The sequence below is a fragment of the Sabethes cyaneus genome, chromosome 2 (genome assembly GCF_943734655.1).
Source record: "Sabethes cyaneus chromosome 2, idSabCyanKW18_F2, whole genome shotgun sequence".
Lineage (NCBI taxonomy): Eukaryota > Metazoa > Arthropoda > Insecta > Diptera > Culicidae > Sabethes > Sabethes cyaneus.
In genome coordinates this window covers 22811009-22832380 of record NC_071354.1, presented here as the reverse complement: position 1 = coordinate 22832380, position 21372 = coordinate 22811009, and the positions used below count along the sequence as shown (strand labels likewise).

General features: G+C 41.8%; 1 protein-coding gene across 1 annotated transcript in view; it reads left to right on the top strand.

The window, feature by feature from the left end:
• Positions 1–21372, top strand: part of LOC128733694 (uncharacterized) — a 125978-nt gene that overhangs the window by 83100 nt on the left and 21506 nt on the right. Inside the window, exon 3 of the mRNA XM_053827459.1 lies at positions 14500–16328. Coding sequence (XP_053683434.1) covers positions 14500–16328 — 1829 coding nt within the window. The remainder of the gene's footprint in view (positions 1–14499; positions 16329–21372) is intronic.

Below are 21372 nucleotides of genomic sequence, written 5' to 3'. Positions count from 1 at the left end.
CGGCTTACCTTCGTCATAAAATTGCGCATCGCTCAAAGTGAGCGTTGAAAACTCAGATACCTCCGACACGTCCGATTCGATCTCGTTCATGAAGTCGGCAAACACACGCAGCGGAGTTCCTCTCTTCACTCGTTTGAAGCGGACCCAATCCAATTTATAATTGGGCGGAAGTTTTTCAACCAACTCGTTCACCAACATTGGATTGTTGAGATGATCTGTCAGACGGGCCGCCTCAAGATGATCACAAAGTTGCTTCACCGTGATTCCAAACTGAATAAAGGATTCAAGGCGATCGGCTCTCGGAGCTGGAGCGCTACGTACCTTCAACAGCAGCATCTTCAGGAGCTTTTCGGGTTTTCCGAAGAGACGACGGAGGTCATCAATGACGTCAGGAACGGAATCTGGAAGAACTAATCGGCTTCTGACCGCCTCGAGTGCACTACCTTGCAGACTATCTTGGAGCCGCTTCAAGTTGTCCAAATTTGAGAAACCACACGCCTGCGTAGAATACTCATAGCTGCTGATGAAGATAGGCCACAGCTCCGGTTCACCCTTGAAGATGGGTAGATTATTGGAGAGAGCTTGTCTAGCTGCTTTTTGATCCTTGGACAACGTATGTCGCTTCTTTTCCGACGGTTGTTTATTTAGTGGCAGCCGCTGCTTTTTCGATAACCACTGCTTCTGTTGCTTACAAGCCAACAGACGAGAGAGCACTTCTTGTTCTTTTCGAGACAGCTTAAACTTCCCGCGCGCATCTACCTCACTAACCGAATCACACTGGGCAACTTCAGATTCATATTCGCTAGCTTCTTCGGACGAACTGTCGTCTTCATTCTTCTCTTCGCTTATCTGCAAACACGGGACCTTTCTTGCCGAACTTTGCCTAGACGGGCCTACCACCTGCTGTTCTCTTGTCTGCTTCTTCAACCAAATTTTGACTTTCTGCTCGAAGGAAGGTTCAGCTTCTTCCGCTTCTTTTCTGCCATCCCCAACCACGCAACCTTCAACAGCTTTCTTCGCCTCTGCAAACTCATCGAGCATCTCTCTGCGTCTATCTTGATATGCTTTCTCTTGAGCCAATTCTCGTTCCAGCATTTCGCGTTCCTCCTGCAACAAACGATCTTTCATCTCCTGTTCTTGCCGTAACTTTTTTTCTCTAAATGCCTTCTCCTGAAGTCGTCGCTTTTCATTCAGAGCTCTCTCCATTTCCAGCCGCTTTTCCCGGAGTATCATTTCCTCCTCTATGGCGTTTTCTCTGGCACGCTGCTCCCTTTCCAGCTCTTTCAGGGCATCCTCTAACGTTCCGCCATTCCCAGATGTAGATCCACCATCGCTTTTCGATTTTCGTTCGGCCGTTTTTCGATTACCACTCTTCACGGTTTTTTGCCCTCTCGGAACTTGAAACCTGTTGGCACACTTGCCGCAACTCCAATCCTGGTCCTTCACCGCTTCAGTAACGCCAGCACATGAATAGTGAGCCCATTGCTCACACGAATCGCACTGCACCATGTCGCAGACTAAGTTGGAAGCATCACACAGTTGGCAATCGTATCCTTCGGTATCCATCTTTTGAGGTTAAATCACGATAAATTTTTTGATTTTGTTCGGATTCTTTTAACCGTTTAATGAAAAATCAGCGTATTCCTTAACGACTGATCAAACTGTAAATACAATTTTATTCTTAATTTAAATCTAGCTTTTTAACTTGTATTAAACTTACAAATTTAGTCTTCAGATCCGTTTTTATCTTCCTCTTGCAGATTAAATCCGATCTCTCTAATACGTCGATACCGCAAATCAACTGAATTGTACATAATTTTGTAATTAGTTTCACTTAGGGTTAGATTTTTAATTTTAATTACTTACTAGTGTAATATTTTAGGTAAAATCATTCACCACTAACTCCTACAGCACTGATTGTAACCTGTTCGGTGACTCTGCAAGTTTGTATTTATTTTACCACTTTTAATTAGATATTTTACCACATTCTACTCACATAGTTACCAAATTAGCTTTAAGATAGGTGTAATTAGATTTAATAAACAATTTTAGCCTTTTAATATTTACTTCACACGGTATAATTAACAAATTAAACTATATGTCGCTTCACTTTGCTGCTGAAACTTGCAAACGGTTTGTTTACTTTTTCGTTTCTGCTTTCCTGACGTGTTGCGAGACGCAGCGAAACTTTCATTCAGCTAAGTTGTGTTGCAAGAAACAGCAAACTGCTCGCTTTTCGTTTTTCTGCGACAGAGTTGCCTGCTCGGCGATTTCCATCGCAACATACCTTATAAAGATTCTTCAGGGGAATCTTCCAGATTCCCAAAGGGAAATAGATTAATCTATTCAAAAATCAATTAAATACTTACAAAATCAAATGAGCAATAAAAATTTTATTAACGTAGTTGCGCATTTATTAAGCGCTATTAAGTTATTTTGTTTAATGTTCCATTAAAGCTATTTGCCTTTAAAGTTGACTGCCTTCCGATGCATACTTTTTTTATTGAATGGTTCTTTAGACATTCCGAGAAAATTCATTTTTTCACGTTGAGCCTTTCGAGACTCAGTGAAATAGGGGTTCGGCCTTTCGTGACTCGCCCAAATAGCAGGGATTCGACCTTTGTTGGTTCGGCAAAATATAATTTCGGCCTACTGTGACAGTTTATGAAGCTCGGTCATCTGGAATTCGGCTCCATGTTATTCGGTCATTTGTGTTTCGGCCATTCGGTACCAGCCCGTTGAATAAATGGCCCCAAAATCCAGGTGTGAACAGAAACACAACTTGTACCGTGGCTGATCAGAAGATTCCGGTAGAGCTTTGGCTGGCGGAGAAACTCAACCTGAAGCTTTCGAGTATTTGGTTGCAAGGTTCTTTGGTTTGCGTGGATCCCGTCGCAGCAAATAAAGAATCTAGGTTCCAAGAGTAGAGCTGTGGTGATGGCATGATATGCTTCAAACGGTTATCCCTTACGAACTGTAGAAACAAAGCAGCTGTTCATCTCTCGAGACGTCATTAAATTCGACGAATTTTCCCTTCCATTTGCTATGAAGCGTGCTAATAATGCTATATTATGAACACGGATTATGCCGTCCACCATTATGGCTCGTAAAAAGCTGGATAAAGGTGATTCAAGTTTGACAACTCACGACGGCCATGTTAGTTGTCATGTCTTTGACATCTAATTCGAATTCACTTGGTAGGTGAATTGGTTATCATTAAATTTTTCCGTTTCATTATAAATAGTTACATCTTAACACGACGTTTGGAAGATATCCAGCCTTTCTACAAACAGGATTGTTGTATGTTACACAAGCTCATTGTCTCCTGGATTTGGAATTTGGATTAGGAATGCCAGCAGTTGATTTTGTTACAAGCTTCTAGCTTATAGATTTAATAAATTATTTAGTTTTACGATGCATATGTAATGAAAATGTAAAAAAACGTGGACAGGTGTAAGCGCAATAAAGAAGGCGTCTTCATAGACTCCGTAAAAAGTGGGGACGCGTGGTTATTGATGTTAACGTGCTATACTAAGCATTTTGGAAAATTTCATCAATGGAATCGACCATGGAATTTTTGAAAGTAAAGTTTGACTTATCGAGACAACGAATTGAGCACAGATTAAAATTAACATTTTCTCACAAAACGTTACAAAACTTCCAATGCCCTCAAGTGAAAAATTAAGGCAAAGTTCCAAAACCAGCAATTTGCTCATTGCCAATTGAATTATCGACCACCAATTAATCAGAGGAATTTGTTCCGATCACATTAGTTTTTATTTTTTTGCTAGCAAAGATTTATGACCGATTGGGCAGGCGTTTACTAGTAGGTACCCACAGAATGTGCCCAATAAATCACGCTAGCCATTTGCCACACTAAGCGATTGCCGCCGCCGCGCCGCTCGCTCGCTCGCTCGTTCTCGATACTTGTCGAGTCGAGGCAGTAGCAGACGCTACATTAATGCTCGCCGTCCCGGCACGGTTCTACGAGAGGCGCGCGAGTGGTGCTGGTGGCTACTGAACAAGTGCGAAAAAAAACTTTGAAAGTTAAAGTTAAAGCGAATGTATACGTTTTGATTGGAACAATATGTTCTAATTAGGTTTAGTTGATGCAATTGGTTGTTGGTCGGATTTGGTTTGCTTGATACAACTTCAAATAATAAAAGTTTATTGCGCAACCAACATCAGGTTACAGGATCATTGCGCAAGCAATGTCCACAATGTTTAACGAACCAAATAAAAAAGATTATTGCGAACGCAAGGGGTAATTCGCTAGAAAACAAAACTATTTTAGATTGCACTTTTTTTTTGTGGAAAATTCAATTAATCACTAGAAAACCAAGGTCGGTCCCGGAGACTCCCAAAATATTAATCTCGAGACGGTTCGAGCTTGACCTAAATTATCGAAGCGTTTCAAAGTGCACAGAAAAACTACGGATCAATTAACCGGTTGTTCGGCATTCGTGAAGAAAAATGGTCGACCAACAGAGAAACAAAGAAAATTACGAAATTATCAAAATTAATGATTGGTTAAAAAATCAGCATTATTGCATAATCTAATTGCTGCGGTTTCCCTCTTATGGTATTAGCTCTCATTCTACTACTTTTTTAAAAATAGGATTAAACTCTAAGTGATATGCTTCAAAGTTCTTTATTCCAAAAAAGGTATCGATTACAAAACTTATACTCAAGTAATGGCTCGGCCACTTGAGTCGATCGCTCGCGCACCGTCGTCATCGCGGTCGGCTCGCCTCCTGTAGGGCCCGGGGAACCAGGTCGAGCGGCGGCCCCAAACAGCACCGCATAATTTCCATACTAATGAATATGTTTACCGTGTTTCTTTTTGCTTGGCAGCCGATTAGTGTTGTGCTTTTCTTTCGTATATGCGCGATGTAGTGCTCTTTAAACGTCAGAAATGTGCGACGGCCATTACACGCCCAATAGTAGTATGTAGCGTGGGTGGAAGATCATACGTTTCGAGAACAACCTTCCGCTGAGACGCCTCCGTCTGGATCTGGACAAGGTGGCCGCGCGTTGACGGCAAACGTTAGACAGATGAGCTTATCTTCGTGTGGCCAAAAGCAGTTACGAGCCGGTACATATAAGGCGTACCTCATATCAGATGCCAATAATTGCCGGACGCGGTGGTTTACGATGCAGGCCTATTCTGTTTCCATTTAAAGTGGTGTGGCTATGATTCATGGTCCGTGGACTGACTGAGATTTGTTGTGAAAAGTGAGAGATCAAGTGGCTCGTACTAAAACATTTCAATAGCTACTGTCCAGTCAGCGAAGGCTGAAATTCAAGTTAAAATAATGAAAACGATTGAAGATAAGCTAACGTGCATCTTATTAACAATCTTTTGTAAAACTCATTGAAGTATCCAACACTTTTGACTTGACATTGGATTCATTAAGTCAATGGTTTAACATTTTCTAATGAAAAATGAAAAACAAACCCGATTTTTAAAAAGATAGAAAAGTAAATCAAAAACACAATCCGACACTCGATTTCATTTCAGAATGGCAAATGATTACACAATTACATATTTTCATTAACAATCCAAAAAAAAAAACAGTAATTTGCACACGCTTTCCTGTCGGCAAATTGCACTATTGCAGTATTGAATTACTTCAAAAGTAGAGACAAGCCGGGAGCTGATCTCACTCTTCTCACGTGCAACTGGTTTGCAATCATTATTACGCGGTGATGACAGTGATCGTGTAATGTTTAATTTCCGTTTATTTTCTTTTGATGTACCTGACGGCTTGGCCGCTGCGCGTTTTTTCGCTCCCTTAACAGTAGTTGAAATAAATTGCATCCAATTGGTAGCACGCCGCCACCGCGGTATGCCGATCATTACCGAGTTTCTTACTGGGTCAGTTGCGACATCGTTTGTGCGCCCGCCTGAAAACCCAGTTTCCAATCATTTTAAGACGTTTTTCCGTACAGTCAGTCAGATGAAAGTGCACTTTCAAAGTTTAGTATCAGCTTTATTATTTTCATACTTTTCTCCGCTTGAGTATAATAAACGAATTCATTAGCCAATTCCGCTCGAGTTCTCACGATTGATTAGGTGATCACGCCCAATCTACCGTCAACGTCTTTATTTTCGTTCGTTCGACTAGGGGTTGACGCAGTTGGAAATTTCAATGTCACTGTCACTGTCAAAGCGCTCGGTGTTTCGACGCGCTTGTGTCCGGTACCGGAAAACCGGCTAACGACTAGCTGTCTGTAGGTTACTGTCAGCTGTTTCATTGGAGTTTTCTGTTCGTAAATGGAATGGTGTCCCGCATCGAAACAATTACATTCAGCGCAAATTAAATACGGATTTTAAATGGTGTCGGAGATATGCTTTGGTTTCCACTACCATTAACTACTTCTGGGTTGAGATACCTAGCTTTAATCGTCAATTGTTTCAGGTTTTTTAAGTATTTCATTTGACACGGTTCGAATACTGAGCTTAATGGAGCTACAATGCGTTCTCTGCTCGTCCCCAGGTAACCAATAAGCATTAACATAAGCAGTAAATCAATCGCTTATTAGCATATCTGGTGTTTTATACAGCACGTTGCTGTATATTAGCTTTTTGACTGCCATAGCTGTTAGCATGCAAAATTGTATTTTGATTCTTCTTGTCGGTAATCTACTGGAAATAATTATTGTCAGCATTATGAGAGGGTTGGCAGTAAAATGCTTCATATTCTGCCAAGGTAGCTTTTAAATAGCAATTAAGGTGCTTATTGGCTTGCGTGTGAATAGCGTTGGTAATGCTTATTGGTTACCTGTGTCACGATTAAATGGACTGCTGAAAAGTAATTGATTTGAAACATATTGAACTGTTAACACAACAGTAAAATATTCATTTTAAGGCCGTTATTGGCAAGGACACCACAGTACACTATCATTTGACCGTACTATCTTAGCCAAGGAAAGCTTGAGAAAGTCAGTATAGGACACTTACTGATCTTACTGATCAACTGATACCTATCAACAAAGTTGCAAATTAAGTATTGCTCTATATTTTCATATGAAAAGAACATTCACATTCATTTTACCTACTGTAGGGGTACCAGTGTTGGCAAATGCACCAGTTATAGTCATCTATACCTATAAAAAAGGATTTCTGTCTGTCTGTCCATATGTTCCTTATAGAATCGAAATCTACTGAACCGATCGGAGTGAAAATTTGCATGTAGGGGCTTTTGGTGCCAGGGAAGATTCTTATGATAGTTAGAGATCCCTTCCCCCACTAAGAGGGGGGGCTCCCATACAAATCTATTCCCATTAAAAAGTGATTTCTGTCTGTCTGCCCGAATGTCCCTTATAGAATCGAAAACTACTGAACCGATCGGCGTGAAAATTTGCATGTAGGGGTTTTTGGGGCCAGGGAAGGTTCTTATGATGGTTTGAGACCCCTCCCCCAACTAAGAGGGGCGGCTCCCATACGAATGAAACACAAATTTCTGCATAACGCGAGAACTAATCAAGCAAATGGAACAAAATTTTACATGTGGGTGGTTTTGGAGACAAGAATTTTTTCTATGGTGAATGAAGACCCCTCCCCACTTTAGGAGGGGGGGGGGCTCCCATACAAATGAAATACAAATTTCCTCATAACTCCAGAACTAATCAAGCAAATGGAACCAAATTTAGCATGTGGGTGTTTTTATAGGCAATTTTTTTTCTATGGTGAATTGAGACCCCTCCCCTCTTTAGACCTCTCTCCCTTTTAAGAGGGGGGGGGCTCCCATACAAATGAAATACAAATTTCTTAACTCGAAAACTAATCAAGCAAATGGAACCAAATTTGACATGTGGGTGTTTTTAGAGACAAAATTTTTTTCTATGGTGAATTGAAACCTCTCTCTACTTTAGGAGGGGGCTCCTATACAAATAAAATACAAATTTCCTCATAACTCGAGAACTAATTAATCAAATGGAACCATATTTGGCATGTGGGTGTTTTTGGAGGCATGAATTTTTTCTAAGATGAATTAGGACCCCTTACCTTTTTAGGAGGGGGGGTCCCATACAAATGAAATACAAATTTCCTCATAACTCTAGAAGTAATCAAGCAAATGGAACCATATTTGGCATGTGGGGGGTTTTGGAGGCAGGAATTTTTTTGAGGTTTGAGACCCCTAACCCCTGTGGTAGAGCGATAAGGACTCTCATACAAATAAAACAGATATTTTTGCGTAACTCAAAAACTAATCAAACTCGAGAAATTTTAATAAAACTCATAAAACATTAATCAATAACAAGACCACCAAAAACTATCAATAGTAACATTAGAAAATTCAGTGCGAGTCGGCCATAGGTCGTCGGATGCGCCGGCCGCTGCGGGGGACAGCCGCCCGTAGAGATCACTTCTATCTAGGTTTATTTATTTTCCTAGATCTACTGACCTCTATTACTTTCCTTCAGTTGGGTCACCCCTGCGAAATGGCACTTTCTACGAAAAGATTTTCCGTGAAATGGTACATCCCGCGTAAGGTTTTTCTCGAAATGGTATTCTGCGAAACTCTATATTCCGCGTTATGGTCAACCGAGAATTGGTGTTCCGCAAAATGGTATTCGGCGAAATGGTTCGTAATGATGGCGAATATTTAAATGCTATCCGCTTTATTTTATCAGGCTGAGCGATGGGGGGAGTTGTTTTCTACTTTACTGTGAGGAAAATTTGTATATTAAAATACCCATGAACTCCTCAGAAACTTGCAAAATTCGGGATTGTGACAAAGGTCATCCGAGATTCACGATTTATGTACAACATAGTTTAATTTGTGGCAATACGAAGTTTGTCGGGTGAGGTAGTATTCCATAAATTAAATTATTCCAGTAAGAGGCCTATTCCAGTTAGGCAACTGTAAATCTTTTAAACCTTTTCAACCTATTTAAAATCAACAATGCTGCCCAGCAGAGCAATAATCGTTGAAAAGGTTTGGCTTCGTAAGTAATGAAATAACTAAACTTGAAAAATGGTACAATTATTGTACCTGGAATGGGTTAGAATAATACAAAGGTTGCCTCTCAAAGGTTGCAGCTAAGGGTCCATTATACCAGATACTCTGCATTTTGCCAGATATTTAGTCATATGCTAGATTTTTGCTAGAATTCCGTCTCTCCTTCTTCCAAAAAGGTCGTCTTCAAGCTTCTTCTTCTTCTTCTTCTTCTTCTTCTTCTTCTTCTTCTTCAGCATAGAGCTGGGGTGGCTCATGCTGTTTCAAGCACTCGTCTCCATTCAACTCGGTCTTGGGCCACTCGTCGCCAATTTCCTAGTCATCTCAAAAGTCACAAATCGCTTTCGACCTGGTCGAGCCATCTTTCGCGTTGAGCACCTCTGATTCTGCTGCCGGTGGATTTGTTGAAGAGAACTGTTTCCATCGCACTGTCGTCTGGCATCCTTACGACGTGTCCGGCCCACCGTAGCCTGCCGACTTTGGCCAGATTTGGGAATCTCTCCAAGCAGTGCCTGTAGCTCGTGATTCATACATCTCATTCACTCTCCACTTTCAGACTGTACTCCACCAAATATCGTCCGCAGCACCTTCCGCTCGAACACATTGTACATTTTGTACATGGTCATCATCGTACGGCGATGTATGCTTCTTGGTCGTAGTGTGTCGCGAAGGGCGAAGTAGGCACAATTCCCCGCTTGAATGCGCCGCTGGATCGTGCCGCTTGTTTCGATGCCTGTTTGTCGGATATCGGATCACCGGCGATGTTGAATAGCATGCAGGATAAGCCGTGACCTTGTCTCAACCCTTGTCGTGTCTCAAACGGTCTCGAGAATGTCCCCAAAATGCGCACGAAACACATCACTCGATCCAATGTCTGATTAGTCGCGTTAGTTTATCCGGAAAACAGCATTCGTGCATTATCTGCCATAATAGCTGGTCTTGATCGACTGCATCATATGCTGCTTTGAAATCAATAAAGCTGTGATGCGTGGGCACGTAGTACTCCCGACATTCCCGAGATCGGTCGGACGGTGAAAATTTGGTCCGTAATGGCACGAGTCCCCATAAAGCCCGCCTGATAATTTCCTACGAATCCATGTGCTATCGGTGACAGCCGGAGTAACAGAATCTGGGAAAGTACCTTGTAGGCGGCTTTTACCAGTGTTAGTTGCAGCAGTCGAGCCGCGAAAAGATCATCACTTCTATTTTTTAGACAAATTTTACCATCTGAATTGACACAGACGTACAACTTACCAGACGTTTCCCGAAAAAGTTCTCCACATCGGTCAGTTTGATCGCCAAATTTTTGTCAGACACTTTCATTTGTGATTGTGAGATTTTCGATTCGATTTGCAACACTACTATCGGTTGCTTCAGAGCTAGTCAACGCAAAAACCAGTGGAAAACAACTAAAGGAGAAGGTAGAAGAAGAAAGCACGCCATCCCGGTTGGCTCGCTACAACAAACTGCAAATCGTGCTGTTCTTTAGTTTCCGGTACGCCGCTGTGAAAGGGATATTAGGCTGAACGGATTGGTGCAGGTGCATTGTCTACCAAGTGATAAAACATTTAGAACTGACAGGTTATGCCGCTGATCAAGCTAGCTTTTGTCCTTATGCTCAGCGTGTAGTTTCTGTCCACACTGAGCTGACCTTTGGACACCTCCGTTATTGTTTTGGTTGACAACAAGAAGACTAGAATCATCCTATGTCATTTGCAGCTGGCCATCCACAACGACAAACAATTGAACAAATTTCTGAATGGGGTTACCATCGCCGAAGACGTAGTATTGCCGAACGTTAAGGCCGCTTTGCTGTCTAAGAAGCCCGAGAAGAAAACCCAAATTCGTAATAGTGTTTCATCAATTACCAAAAACCGTTCTTTTCAGAACGAACAACTTTATATATGAAGAAAACTTTTAAAATTCGGACCAGCAGTTTTTGTTGAAACTTGAAGCTGTGGTACCGTTTGTTGAGCCCATGGAGGACGTCACAGAAATAGAATCATCAACCAGAATGATTCTAAATTCATTTAATTTTACTCTAAACTAGTTATAGTGAAATTAGATGAAATTTTTCTTAATTTATCGGAGGTTATCGGAGGTACTCAACCTTATTTTCTTAAATTTCGGCGAAAATACACTTGATACACAGCTGTGATTGATTCACTATAACGGAGATAACCGGAACGTATGACCAAAACGCCTAAATGTACCTGGTACCTAGGGATGCCACATATAATTCTGTGTTTTTTGTTGGAAAAATCTGACAATCTGTACGGCGAGGAAAAATATCTGTGCAAAAATCTGTCCAATGCAAAACAATGAGAGTGAAAGAGATAGAGAGTTATTTTGCTGACTATTTTCGTCTCTTTCACTCTTACATGAGAGCTCAAAAATCTGTTTAATCTGTGTCATTTGGCAAAAATCTGTATTCTATGCATACAGATTCTGTACAGGCGATTTCTTTCAAATATCTGTTAAACACAGAATAATCTGTGCATGTGGCAACCCTGCTGGTACCTCTGACGCTACGTAATTCTACAGACAAACGGACGAGACACTCGTGATTATTCCATAGTCCAATCAAAAACCACTCATTTCTCAAAAAAGCATGTTTCGCAATATAGCCACACCGCGGCGCGCAAGTGTCGCTTCGAGTTTTTAGTATAAAACCATACAAATGTAAAAACCCTACAGTATAAAACCCTGCAAATGCAAGCTGCTCCGCAATATACCTAACAGAGGGTGCTAGTGTGCAAGCAAAATGTGTAGGACGATGGTTGGACGCTTGACGATGGACGCTTCATAATTTTCATTATATCAACAGCGCACACCTCAAAATCGGTACTTTTCTTCGTTAGAGTCGACGTGTAGAAGATTTTCTGATCGATTGGTGTAAAAATATTGAAATTCTATCAGTAAACCGCTAAGTTTTAAGCGTTCTAAACCTGGCCACTTTTCGAGATAGATTTTTTGGAATGGCTTTCTATCTGCGCTACTTTCCAGTAGCGCGTAGTCCTACTTCAAAAAAGTTCACAAAGTTGCTTAATTAAGCTAAGTCTTTACATCCAAAGCTTAATCGCATTTTGAGTAGTCTGCCCTTGAATTGCTCAGAAAAGATGGTGTAAAAATTCGTTTTTTCGTTTTATTTACTCGTACATGACTCTATACGCGATCATGACATAAACTATTTTGCATTATTTGTATGAACAGGACAATTTCTATACAGACCAAACAAAATTAGATTGTGCAATGGCAGGTGGAGCTCGCGCCCATGCTCTTTCGGTTGGTACCCGAGTGTTTTACTCACTAAACTACTGCCGTACTAAATCCGGGTACCAGCTGAAAGAGCGCGGGTGCGGGTCCCACCTGCCATTGCAAACGGCGAAATTTTCTAGTTCATCCCCAAGCAACCAAAAGTTCGAATTTCACTTAAGGAACAAACTTGAAAGTTCATATTTGGTTCATATTTAGTTCCGCAGAACTTTCTTGCTGAACAACGAGACACTACATTTGTAAACCGAACTTCATTCTCATTAAAGTACCGTTAATAGCTGTAGCAACTTGAAAGTCCAACATGCAGCTTGAAAGTTCAACATACAACTTGAAAGTAACTCAGAGTTCGGATAATGGTGTCTAAGGAAGGTTAACATGCTTTATGTCTATGGAGGTATAGCTTGCTAAGCAGCTTTATCTGTAATTAACCAAACTTCAAAGTTGCCTAGAGTCCGCTGCATAGAGCGCTAAGCAGCTTCTGAAGAAACTTTGGTAAAAGTTTATAAAACAGCACTTGTAGTTCTATTTTTATACTTTTCCATTTCCGCCTCCTCCTAACTTTTGTAAAGTCGGTTCATGCGATTAAGATAGACCATAAAGCCTAACTAACACCGACCGCTACTGGATTTGAACCCGAGCGTTCCTCGTTGCATGCCTATCCTGATGCATTGCGCCATCTCTGACGCCGCTAGTGACATGAATTTTGCCGATGAGTTGTTCTTAAGTGTAAGTTCGTTTCGGGGCTGTGATAAATGAGAAATTAGCACATCGAGTAAAAACGATGCAAATGGTATATTCCAGCAACGGAGCAGTGGTATGCGTCTAAGTTACCGAAAAGAAGTACTCGAGTTCAAATTCCCGATGTTTATGTTGGTGGTGTGTGGTAAGTTTTACAATAAATTAATATTTGTAAAAAACAGTCGATTATTAACCGAAATTAAACACCTTAGTTAATGAGAAATGTCATGAATCTGCAAAACAGGAAGAAGTGGGAAAATATTCCCCCAATCTTTTTTATTTTGAAAATTATTGGAGTTTCTTTTTGGGCTGAACAGTGTTCTATATAGCGACTTAAGCGAACTTTTTGCGAACTTTCTAGTTCTGTTAGAAGTTACTTTGTATTTCCTTCGAAGTTTAAACATCAAATACGAACTTGAAAGTACGGTTAATTACTTAAAAATGAAGTTGAATAGAGTTCTATTCATGATCATTTCGTTGGCTGATTAAGCCAAAAATCCCCTTTTATCGGAACTTTTGGTTACTTGGGTCCAATTAAATTATTAAAAAAAAAGTAAAATTTGTCTTTGGCGCAAAACTTAGCCAGGGTGACCGAATAATATCGATAAACATCGTCCAATTTAGACTCACAATTTTCTCTTCGGTTACTTAGCTGCGGTGCTGACTGATCGATATAATTGTAAATTCGACACCGTAAATGCAACCTGCGTGTTATTCTCATTATCAATTAATTGCTTTGGTAATGAAGCCATTTTACATCTTGCGATTGAGACTTTCAGAGTCGACCCCACCCATAAAGCCAACCAAACCGTGTAGGTGTGCCGCAAAAGATTAAATCTGTTTTTGTAGTGAGGCATATTTTGATTTTACAATTTATACATTGATTAATAAACATTACCACAAATTGATACTCGGTTTAATTAGACATGTGTCTTACTTGAAAGCCAGAATATTGTTTTGACTAGCTATAAGTATGACAGTTGTTTGTAGTCTGCTCTGTCTGTTTCGTCATACGTTTATAATGTACTTTACAAGTGCCCTCCAACCGTTAATTCGTCACACTTGTCTAATGAAGTGCATCAAACTGGCTGCATTTGCTGCAGGCAGTCGCATGATATTTGCATTTATTCAGTATCTAGCATGGCTCATGAAGTACGCAATATACCGACCAAATGGTATATATCAACGACGACCTATGTGCAGTACATTCAGCGAACCATTTCAAACGGCACGGCGTTCCAAAGTCGGCAGTTTTCGCGTTATTTGAGGTGGTTTAATTTCAGTCGCCGTTTTTATGGCCGAACAAAGTTGCTACACCAGCTCGCCGCGTGTCTCGAGACTTATCCGCTGCCTGGAGGACTTGAAACAAATGGAGTCAGTCATTCACTTTTCCGACCCTTCTTGACTTTTTTTATTATGCCCCGTACTCTTTGATCGTTTATACTCGCTTCGGTGCAATGATTTCAATTAATTTCAATAATGTTTTCTTTCTTTTTCGTACCGTGGTGCGCACTTACAGATGTAACCGGCATCTCGCAAAAGTGGAACAAACTCCGACGACGATGTGCCTCATTCAAGACAGTCTCCGGTCCAGCGTCGCTCGATTCGGACACCAATTTCATTCTGGCCGAACATCCCGGTCACTATCAAATTATTGCGTCCGGTCCGGCGATACCGGTTCAAGTTCAACAGGTGCAACAGTCCCACCACCACCATCACCATCACCATCACGGGCACCATCGGCACCATCATCACCACCATCACCATCATAATGGAAACAGCGAGCAACTGGTGACGGATCAGCCACAGTACGGACATCTTACTGATCCGAACTGGGAGCTGCGACATTCCAGCTCTAGTTCAACCTCAACGTCATCTTCCACGATTGGACAAACTCAGCTTCCAATTTATGCTGCCGAAGAGTACTGGCACATTCATGAACGCGACGTCAAACTATGGCGACTAGGTGCTCATCAAACATACGCCCATAGAATCCGAGTAACGCCCAACCACCGCCGCAGTGCGCACAGCATAGATTGGGAATACAACGTGCATAAGTACGAAAACATGACCGACCCAGCCCAAGTAGCTACCGCGCGACTTTTTCGTCATGAAAAGCTTCAGTATTATGACGAGGTGTCGAATGTGATGAAGAAAAACTCACTTGGTGCTAGTGAAAGTGAAAGTGGAATTAAGATAGCCAAAGAGATTAAACTACCTAGTCTGAAGAACTTTAAATCAGCTTCAATGCGACTGCCCGGGCAAAAGTCTTCCATTAACGAGGTGCAGCAGCTGTTGAGAAGTAAATTCAACCGAATCCATGCCGGCTTACGAAAACGAAGAGCCCTTTCTGTCCAAGAAGTGTTCCAAATGCCCAGTCAGGCAACGCCCACTAAGCCCACTTTTTACGTACCGTCTCCGCTCGTTGGTGAACGAATACCGCACAATCCTACAAGGTACGAGGAAGAATCTAACGAAGAAGAAGATGGTCCCCTAAGTTTACCATACATCAGTGAGAATCTGGTAGCAGCTGATCAATCTCATGTCCATCTTCGCGAACGTTCATTAAGTCCCAGAAAAGAACGTACCAAAACATGGTACCGAAACATCGACTTAAATAACCCAATTCGTAAACCAGAAAACGATTCAAGGGCATCTACTCCACAAAATGGAAAACCTCCAGCTCCGACGCCTGCTGCTGAAGCAGAACCGGATGAGCAACCCAAAGAAAAACAGCCAGAAAAGCCGGCCTTCGCCATCGGTGGACGCGTCTCGTTACGGGAACGCGTCGAAAGCATGAACCTCAGCCGATTGCGATCGAAAACCGCCAGCAGCAACAATGCAGCTAGTCCGCAACCAAAAAAGACCCCCGAACAGCGTAAAATCCGTCCCCGCAGTCATTCGCCGCTAAAGAACATCAGGATTAATCTTTCCGGTTTCGGTATTGGCGGCGGCGGAAGCGACCAGCAAACAGCAACACCGAAACCGAAACGTGAATCGTTCGGTTTATTTGGCAAGCTAAACCGCATGATGCACGGCGGCAACGGTAACCATTCGCCCGAAAAGCCGAACCGTGCCAGCAACAACGGTGCCGATGTGCAGGACGGCGCCGTAAAGGGAACTACCGGACAACAGCAGCAGCAGCAACAGCGGCCGCCAAAAACAAACGGCACCAGTGCCGTTAGTTACAGCGGTAATGTTAGTAAACAATCAACCATCCAAAAGTTGACCCAGCTTAGCACCGGCCAGCGGCGGACTGGGTCGACGCAGCAGCAGCAAGCCGAAACAGCTGCACCTGCGGTGCTCGTGACAGACAGCAGTAGCAGCCGTGAGCGGAAGTCCAATCAGGTGAGCTTTGATTAGATCGTAGTCAGTATGCTAGGTTGTTTGTGATAGTTTACATAATGGCTGCGATGATCATAGCCGTGACGTTTCGGTTCAATCAAGACTAGAGTTGATTTCGAATTTATGTGTTCATCACGTCAAATAATTGTATTCTGATCTGACTACGTACATAAATTACAATTTATTAAAATAACAGTTACAATTATTACGCTATCTTTTCAAGCATCATGTTAAAACTTTTATTTTATTTTTTGATAGATAATTTAATTAAGGAGTATTTTAATCTTTAGCTTGCGATTTGTTTCATCAGCACATAATTGATAATTACACACGCTTTCTAAAAATTTGGCTAAATATTATTGCGCATCACGTTTGTAGTTGGTACGAATAATTTTGAAATTCATATAACTATTTGTGCCAATTAAGTTGATGGTTGGAGAATTTCTAACAGCCAACATAATAAAGCACATAATTAGTGGCAACATACTAAGAGAAACGGGCCACTATCGTTTTTATAGAACCTGTTCTTTATAGCAGTGGCCCAGCCGTTATAACATGGTCTGACTTCGTTTTTCTCGTTATACAAATGCTGCTAACTCTATTATTTTTCAAGCAATCGTTTCATGATTTTCCCAAAAAATATACCTATTTTATTTTGAGACCTTCATAACAATGTTTTTGATTTCGCAAAATTGCAGGTTAATTTTGTCGAATCTCGTGATGCAATTTGATTCCGGACACCCTTTAATAATTATTTATCTGGGAAGTGCGGAATAAAAACTCTTGTCCAGATCCATTTTGGTCAAATTTTGTTTGTCCTGCTTATGTTCTTCCGACTCTATCTTCGTAATGATTGCGCAGCTGCTAATGCTCATACACAATACTATTGAACTAATTTAACTCAAAATTACAACACAAAATGCTCAAAGTTTAAAAAGTTCCATCCGAATTGATATTCCTTATCTTTCTTATACGTCAATTAATTAATTAATTAGTTGGCCTAACGTCTTATGACAAAGCTTGCGTAGCATAATTCCTCCATCTAATTCGGTCGATGGCAGATGGTCTCCAGTTTCGCGAGCACCCAGTGCTCGCCAGATCTCGCTCCACCTGGTCTTGCCACCTCGCTCGCTGTGCTCCTCTTCGTCTTGTTCCTACCGGATTCAATGCGAATACCATTTTCACAGGATAGCTGTCCGGTATACTAGCAACATGTCCTGCTCAACGTATCCGTCCAGATTTAATTCTGAAGAACACTGGGTTCGCCGTAGAGATGCGCGAGCTCGTGGTTCCTTCTTCGCCTCCATACACCGTTTTCTTGCACGCCGCCAAACATGGTTCTTAGCACCCGCCGTTCGAAAACTCCGAGTGCTCGTAGGTGTACAACTGACACATCCAGTCTACGCGATAAACGTTTCGCGCCCGTAGAGGACAACCAATTAACGTCTTGTACCGTGTGCACTTTGTACGGGGGCTCAGATAGTTCGACCGCAAGTGTTTGTGGAGTCAGTAGTAGGACCAACTTTCGCTAATAATACGCCTTTTAATCTTACGGCTGGTATTGTTGTCCTCTGTTGCCAGTGAGCCAAGGTATACGAACTCGTCGACTACCTCAAACTCAACCCCGTCGATTACTGCGGTACTGCCCAAGCTGGTCCTCCCGCCGGTATAAACTTCATTATAGACGTATTTATCTTTAACCCAATCTTCTTTGCTTCGCATTTTAGTACGATGTACTGATTTTCCACCGCCTCAAATATTCTGCCGATAGCATCCACGTCATCAGCAAAGCAGATAAATAGACTGGGTTTATTGATAATCGTGCCCCGCATTTCGATCGCCGCTCGACTCAAATGAGTCCGACAATCCACCAGAGATTCTCACACAGCACTGTATCCCGTCCGTCGTAGCCATGATAAGTCTAGTAAGCTTATACCCGGAAAGCAGTTTTCGTCCCAAATTTTCGGTTTACACTATCATATGCGGCTTTGAAGCCAATGAATAGGTGACGCGTGAGGACTCGGAATTCGCGGCACATCTGGAGGATCTACCGCAGGGTGAAGATTTGGTCCGTTGTAGACCATGAAGGCGGCCTGTGGAAGATGACTTGGAACAGCACTTTGTAGGCGGTATTCAGGATAGTGATCGCTCGGTAGTTCTCACAATCCAGCTTATCGCCTTTCTTGTAGATAGGGCTAATAACCTCGCCTTTCCACTCCTCCAGTAGTTGTTCCGTATCCTAAATCTTGACAATAAGTTGATGCAAACAGCCAGCCAACTCGTTCTGTTCCAATACCATCCTTTCCCGCTGCTTTGTTGTTCTTCAGCAGCTATCTTTTCTTATCGATGTGGGTGGTGCATCTTCATTGCTTGCTACACCAATGAAGTCACTTCTTCCACTCTCATGGTCTTCCGCCTGTACGCCATTCAGGTGTTCATTGTAGTGCTCCTTCTACCTTTCGATCACCGCACGGTCATCAGTTCGGATACCTCCATCTTTATCTCTGCGTGCACATTAGGCTTGCGGCACAAAGGCTTTGCAAGATTCGTTGAGTCTCTGATAGAACTTCCGTGTGTTGAGAAAGCGGTACAGCTGCTCGGGTTATTCGCACTCCTTCGGCTCCTGATGTCGCTTCTTCTCCTGGAAGAGTCGGATTTGCTTTCTCCGCTTCTGTTTGCATCGCTTCTGTTTGTATCGCTCCACATTCTGATGGGTGACTCTCCGCAGGATTTGTACCCGCGTTGCGTTCTTCTCATCCAATATCAGCTGACATTCCTCGTCAAACCATTCGTTACGTCGATTCGGTGCTACACAGCTTAGGACGTTCTTCGCCACGCTGTAAATGGCTGTTTTCAAGGCATTTCAACGTCTGACATTATTCAGACCTTGAAAAGTGCCGACCATATATCAGAACGTGGTCGATTTGGGATTCAGTCTGGTTGGGTGATCTCCAGGTGTACCGATGGTGGAGGTTATGCTGCAAGAAGATACCTACTATGTAACGTCATGTTCTTGGAGGCGGCGAAGTCGACAAGTCTTAGGCTGTTTTTGTACGGTTGCGGGTGTGCGTGTGCGCTGAACCGTCCAATCACCGGTTTAAATTCCTCCTCCTGACCTGAGCATTACAGTTCCCGATGATAACTTTGACATCATGTCTTGGGCTGCGGTCGTATTCGCGCTCCGACTGCGCGTAAGATTCGTCTTTGTCATCATCGGAACTTCCGAGGTGAGGGCTGTGCACGTTAATTATGCTAATATTAAATAATCGGCCCTTAATTCTTAATCTGCACCTTCTGCATCTCGACCATTACTATAAAAGCTGTTCCCAACTTGTGTTTTGCCGCAGCTTATTTATATTTACTAGTCTTTGAATATTTCGTACAGACTAAGAATTGTCTATCTCTGTATCTACTTATTCTATGTTTAAACGTGGTCCGAGTAACATTAGAGTCATAATAGTCAGGAATAGTATTAAATTAACGGCAACATACATCCATTGGGTTATTTTGAGCGAACTGAGTACGGTGCAATGGAAGCCTGAAGAAATCCGCTCGTCGAGTAAAGCTCTGGTAGATTGTGTTACAATCCCTAGTGACCAGCATACCTCCTGCAGCGCTACGGTTCTTTACTTTTTTAGAAAGCCTTTTAGAGAGCCTAACAGTTCCATGTTCCTAATTTTCAATCGTTAGTCCATTTTCGTTGCCTGGGATTTGCCGAGTGTTCCGGTTAGAGTTATTATCACTAACGTCGTTTATTGCTTTGGTTATTTGAGTAGTTCAGGCTTGCAACTAACCCCACATTATCGCCGGAGGTCCAACGTAGCTCGAAGGAGCCCTCCTTCCCTGTTAGTACTCGACCTTGGTTTCCATCGGGGTTGGTTAGCCGATCTTCACCGAGGTTGCTCGTATACCGGCTGGTACCACGAGAAGGAAGGGCTAGGAATTGTTGAATAAAAGGTTGTGAACCACTGCACTATGGTCCAGAAAGCCAAATTAGGTGGAAAAAATTGTTTACTCAGTAGTCGTTGATTTTAGACTATTTACGTCTTAGCAACATAATCTTGATTTAGGATGGCGCTTTTTTGGCATGAGCTATTTTAGGGTGACCCTTAAATTAACCAAGATCCAGAAATTATCTTCAAAACGAAACAAGATAGAGCGATATTCACTGCAGTAATTTCATAGCTTGAAATATTTTGAGTAATATTGTAGAAGACAAAATTCTTCTATCTCGAACCGTTTCCATATTAGGGCGATTTTCCTGAGTCAAGTTAGGGTGACCCTGCTATTTTGCGATTTTTCTCCATAACTTTTTTATTTTACATTTCTCGCAAAACACTTCTTCAGATGACTTTTGAAGCTCAATAAGACGCAACTTTTGGTGAAAAAAGAAATAGGCTATCTATTTTTCTTCTACACTTATATTAAATTTTATGATAAAAATAGGCCGTTTTCAAATGTTAGTATCTCAGAAAGGTGCAAGCAGAATTAAAATCGGTTGATTGCGTTTGAAAGATCGTGATTTTCTGTGCATAATATCAAAAAATTGGAAAGTGGATTTTTTTCTATCTCAAATAAATCAACTTTGAATATGTGTGGTTTTAACATATTTAAGTATATAAAAGTAAACGAGTTGCGCCATAACTCCGGAAGGCCTTGACTGTTCTTGATTAAACTTAGCGTACATGTTTCTTGACATAAGTAAATCAGTACAGGGGGTTGACAAAAGCAGGGTGGTCGCTGAAAATGGGAGCGGGAGGTACAAATAAGTAAAAGTGGCTGTAATTATATTGCATTTAAACCGTTATAAGTTGTGTGAGTGGTCCAAATCTAAAAGAGAATGTATAAACTTAACCTCATGTTTGTTGACTTGAACTTTATAATGAGGTTAGACATTAAAAACGGTAGACTTTCCAATAAACAGAGGGAATGGTAGACAAAGTAATGAAATCATATGTGTTTCATAGTATCATGGAGTGGAACTACCGAATGAGAAGTTTAAATAGTTTTCTACCCGCGACGGGGATTTCCGTGATTCCCACCTCCC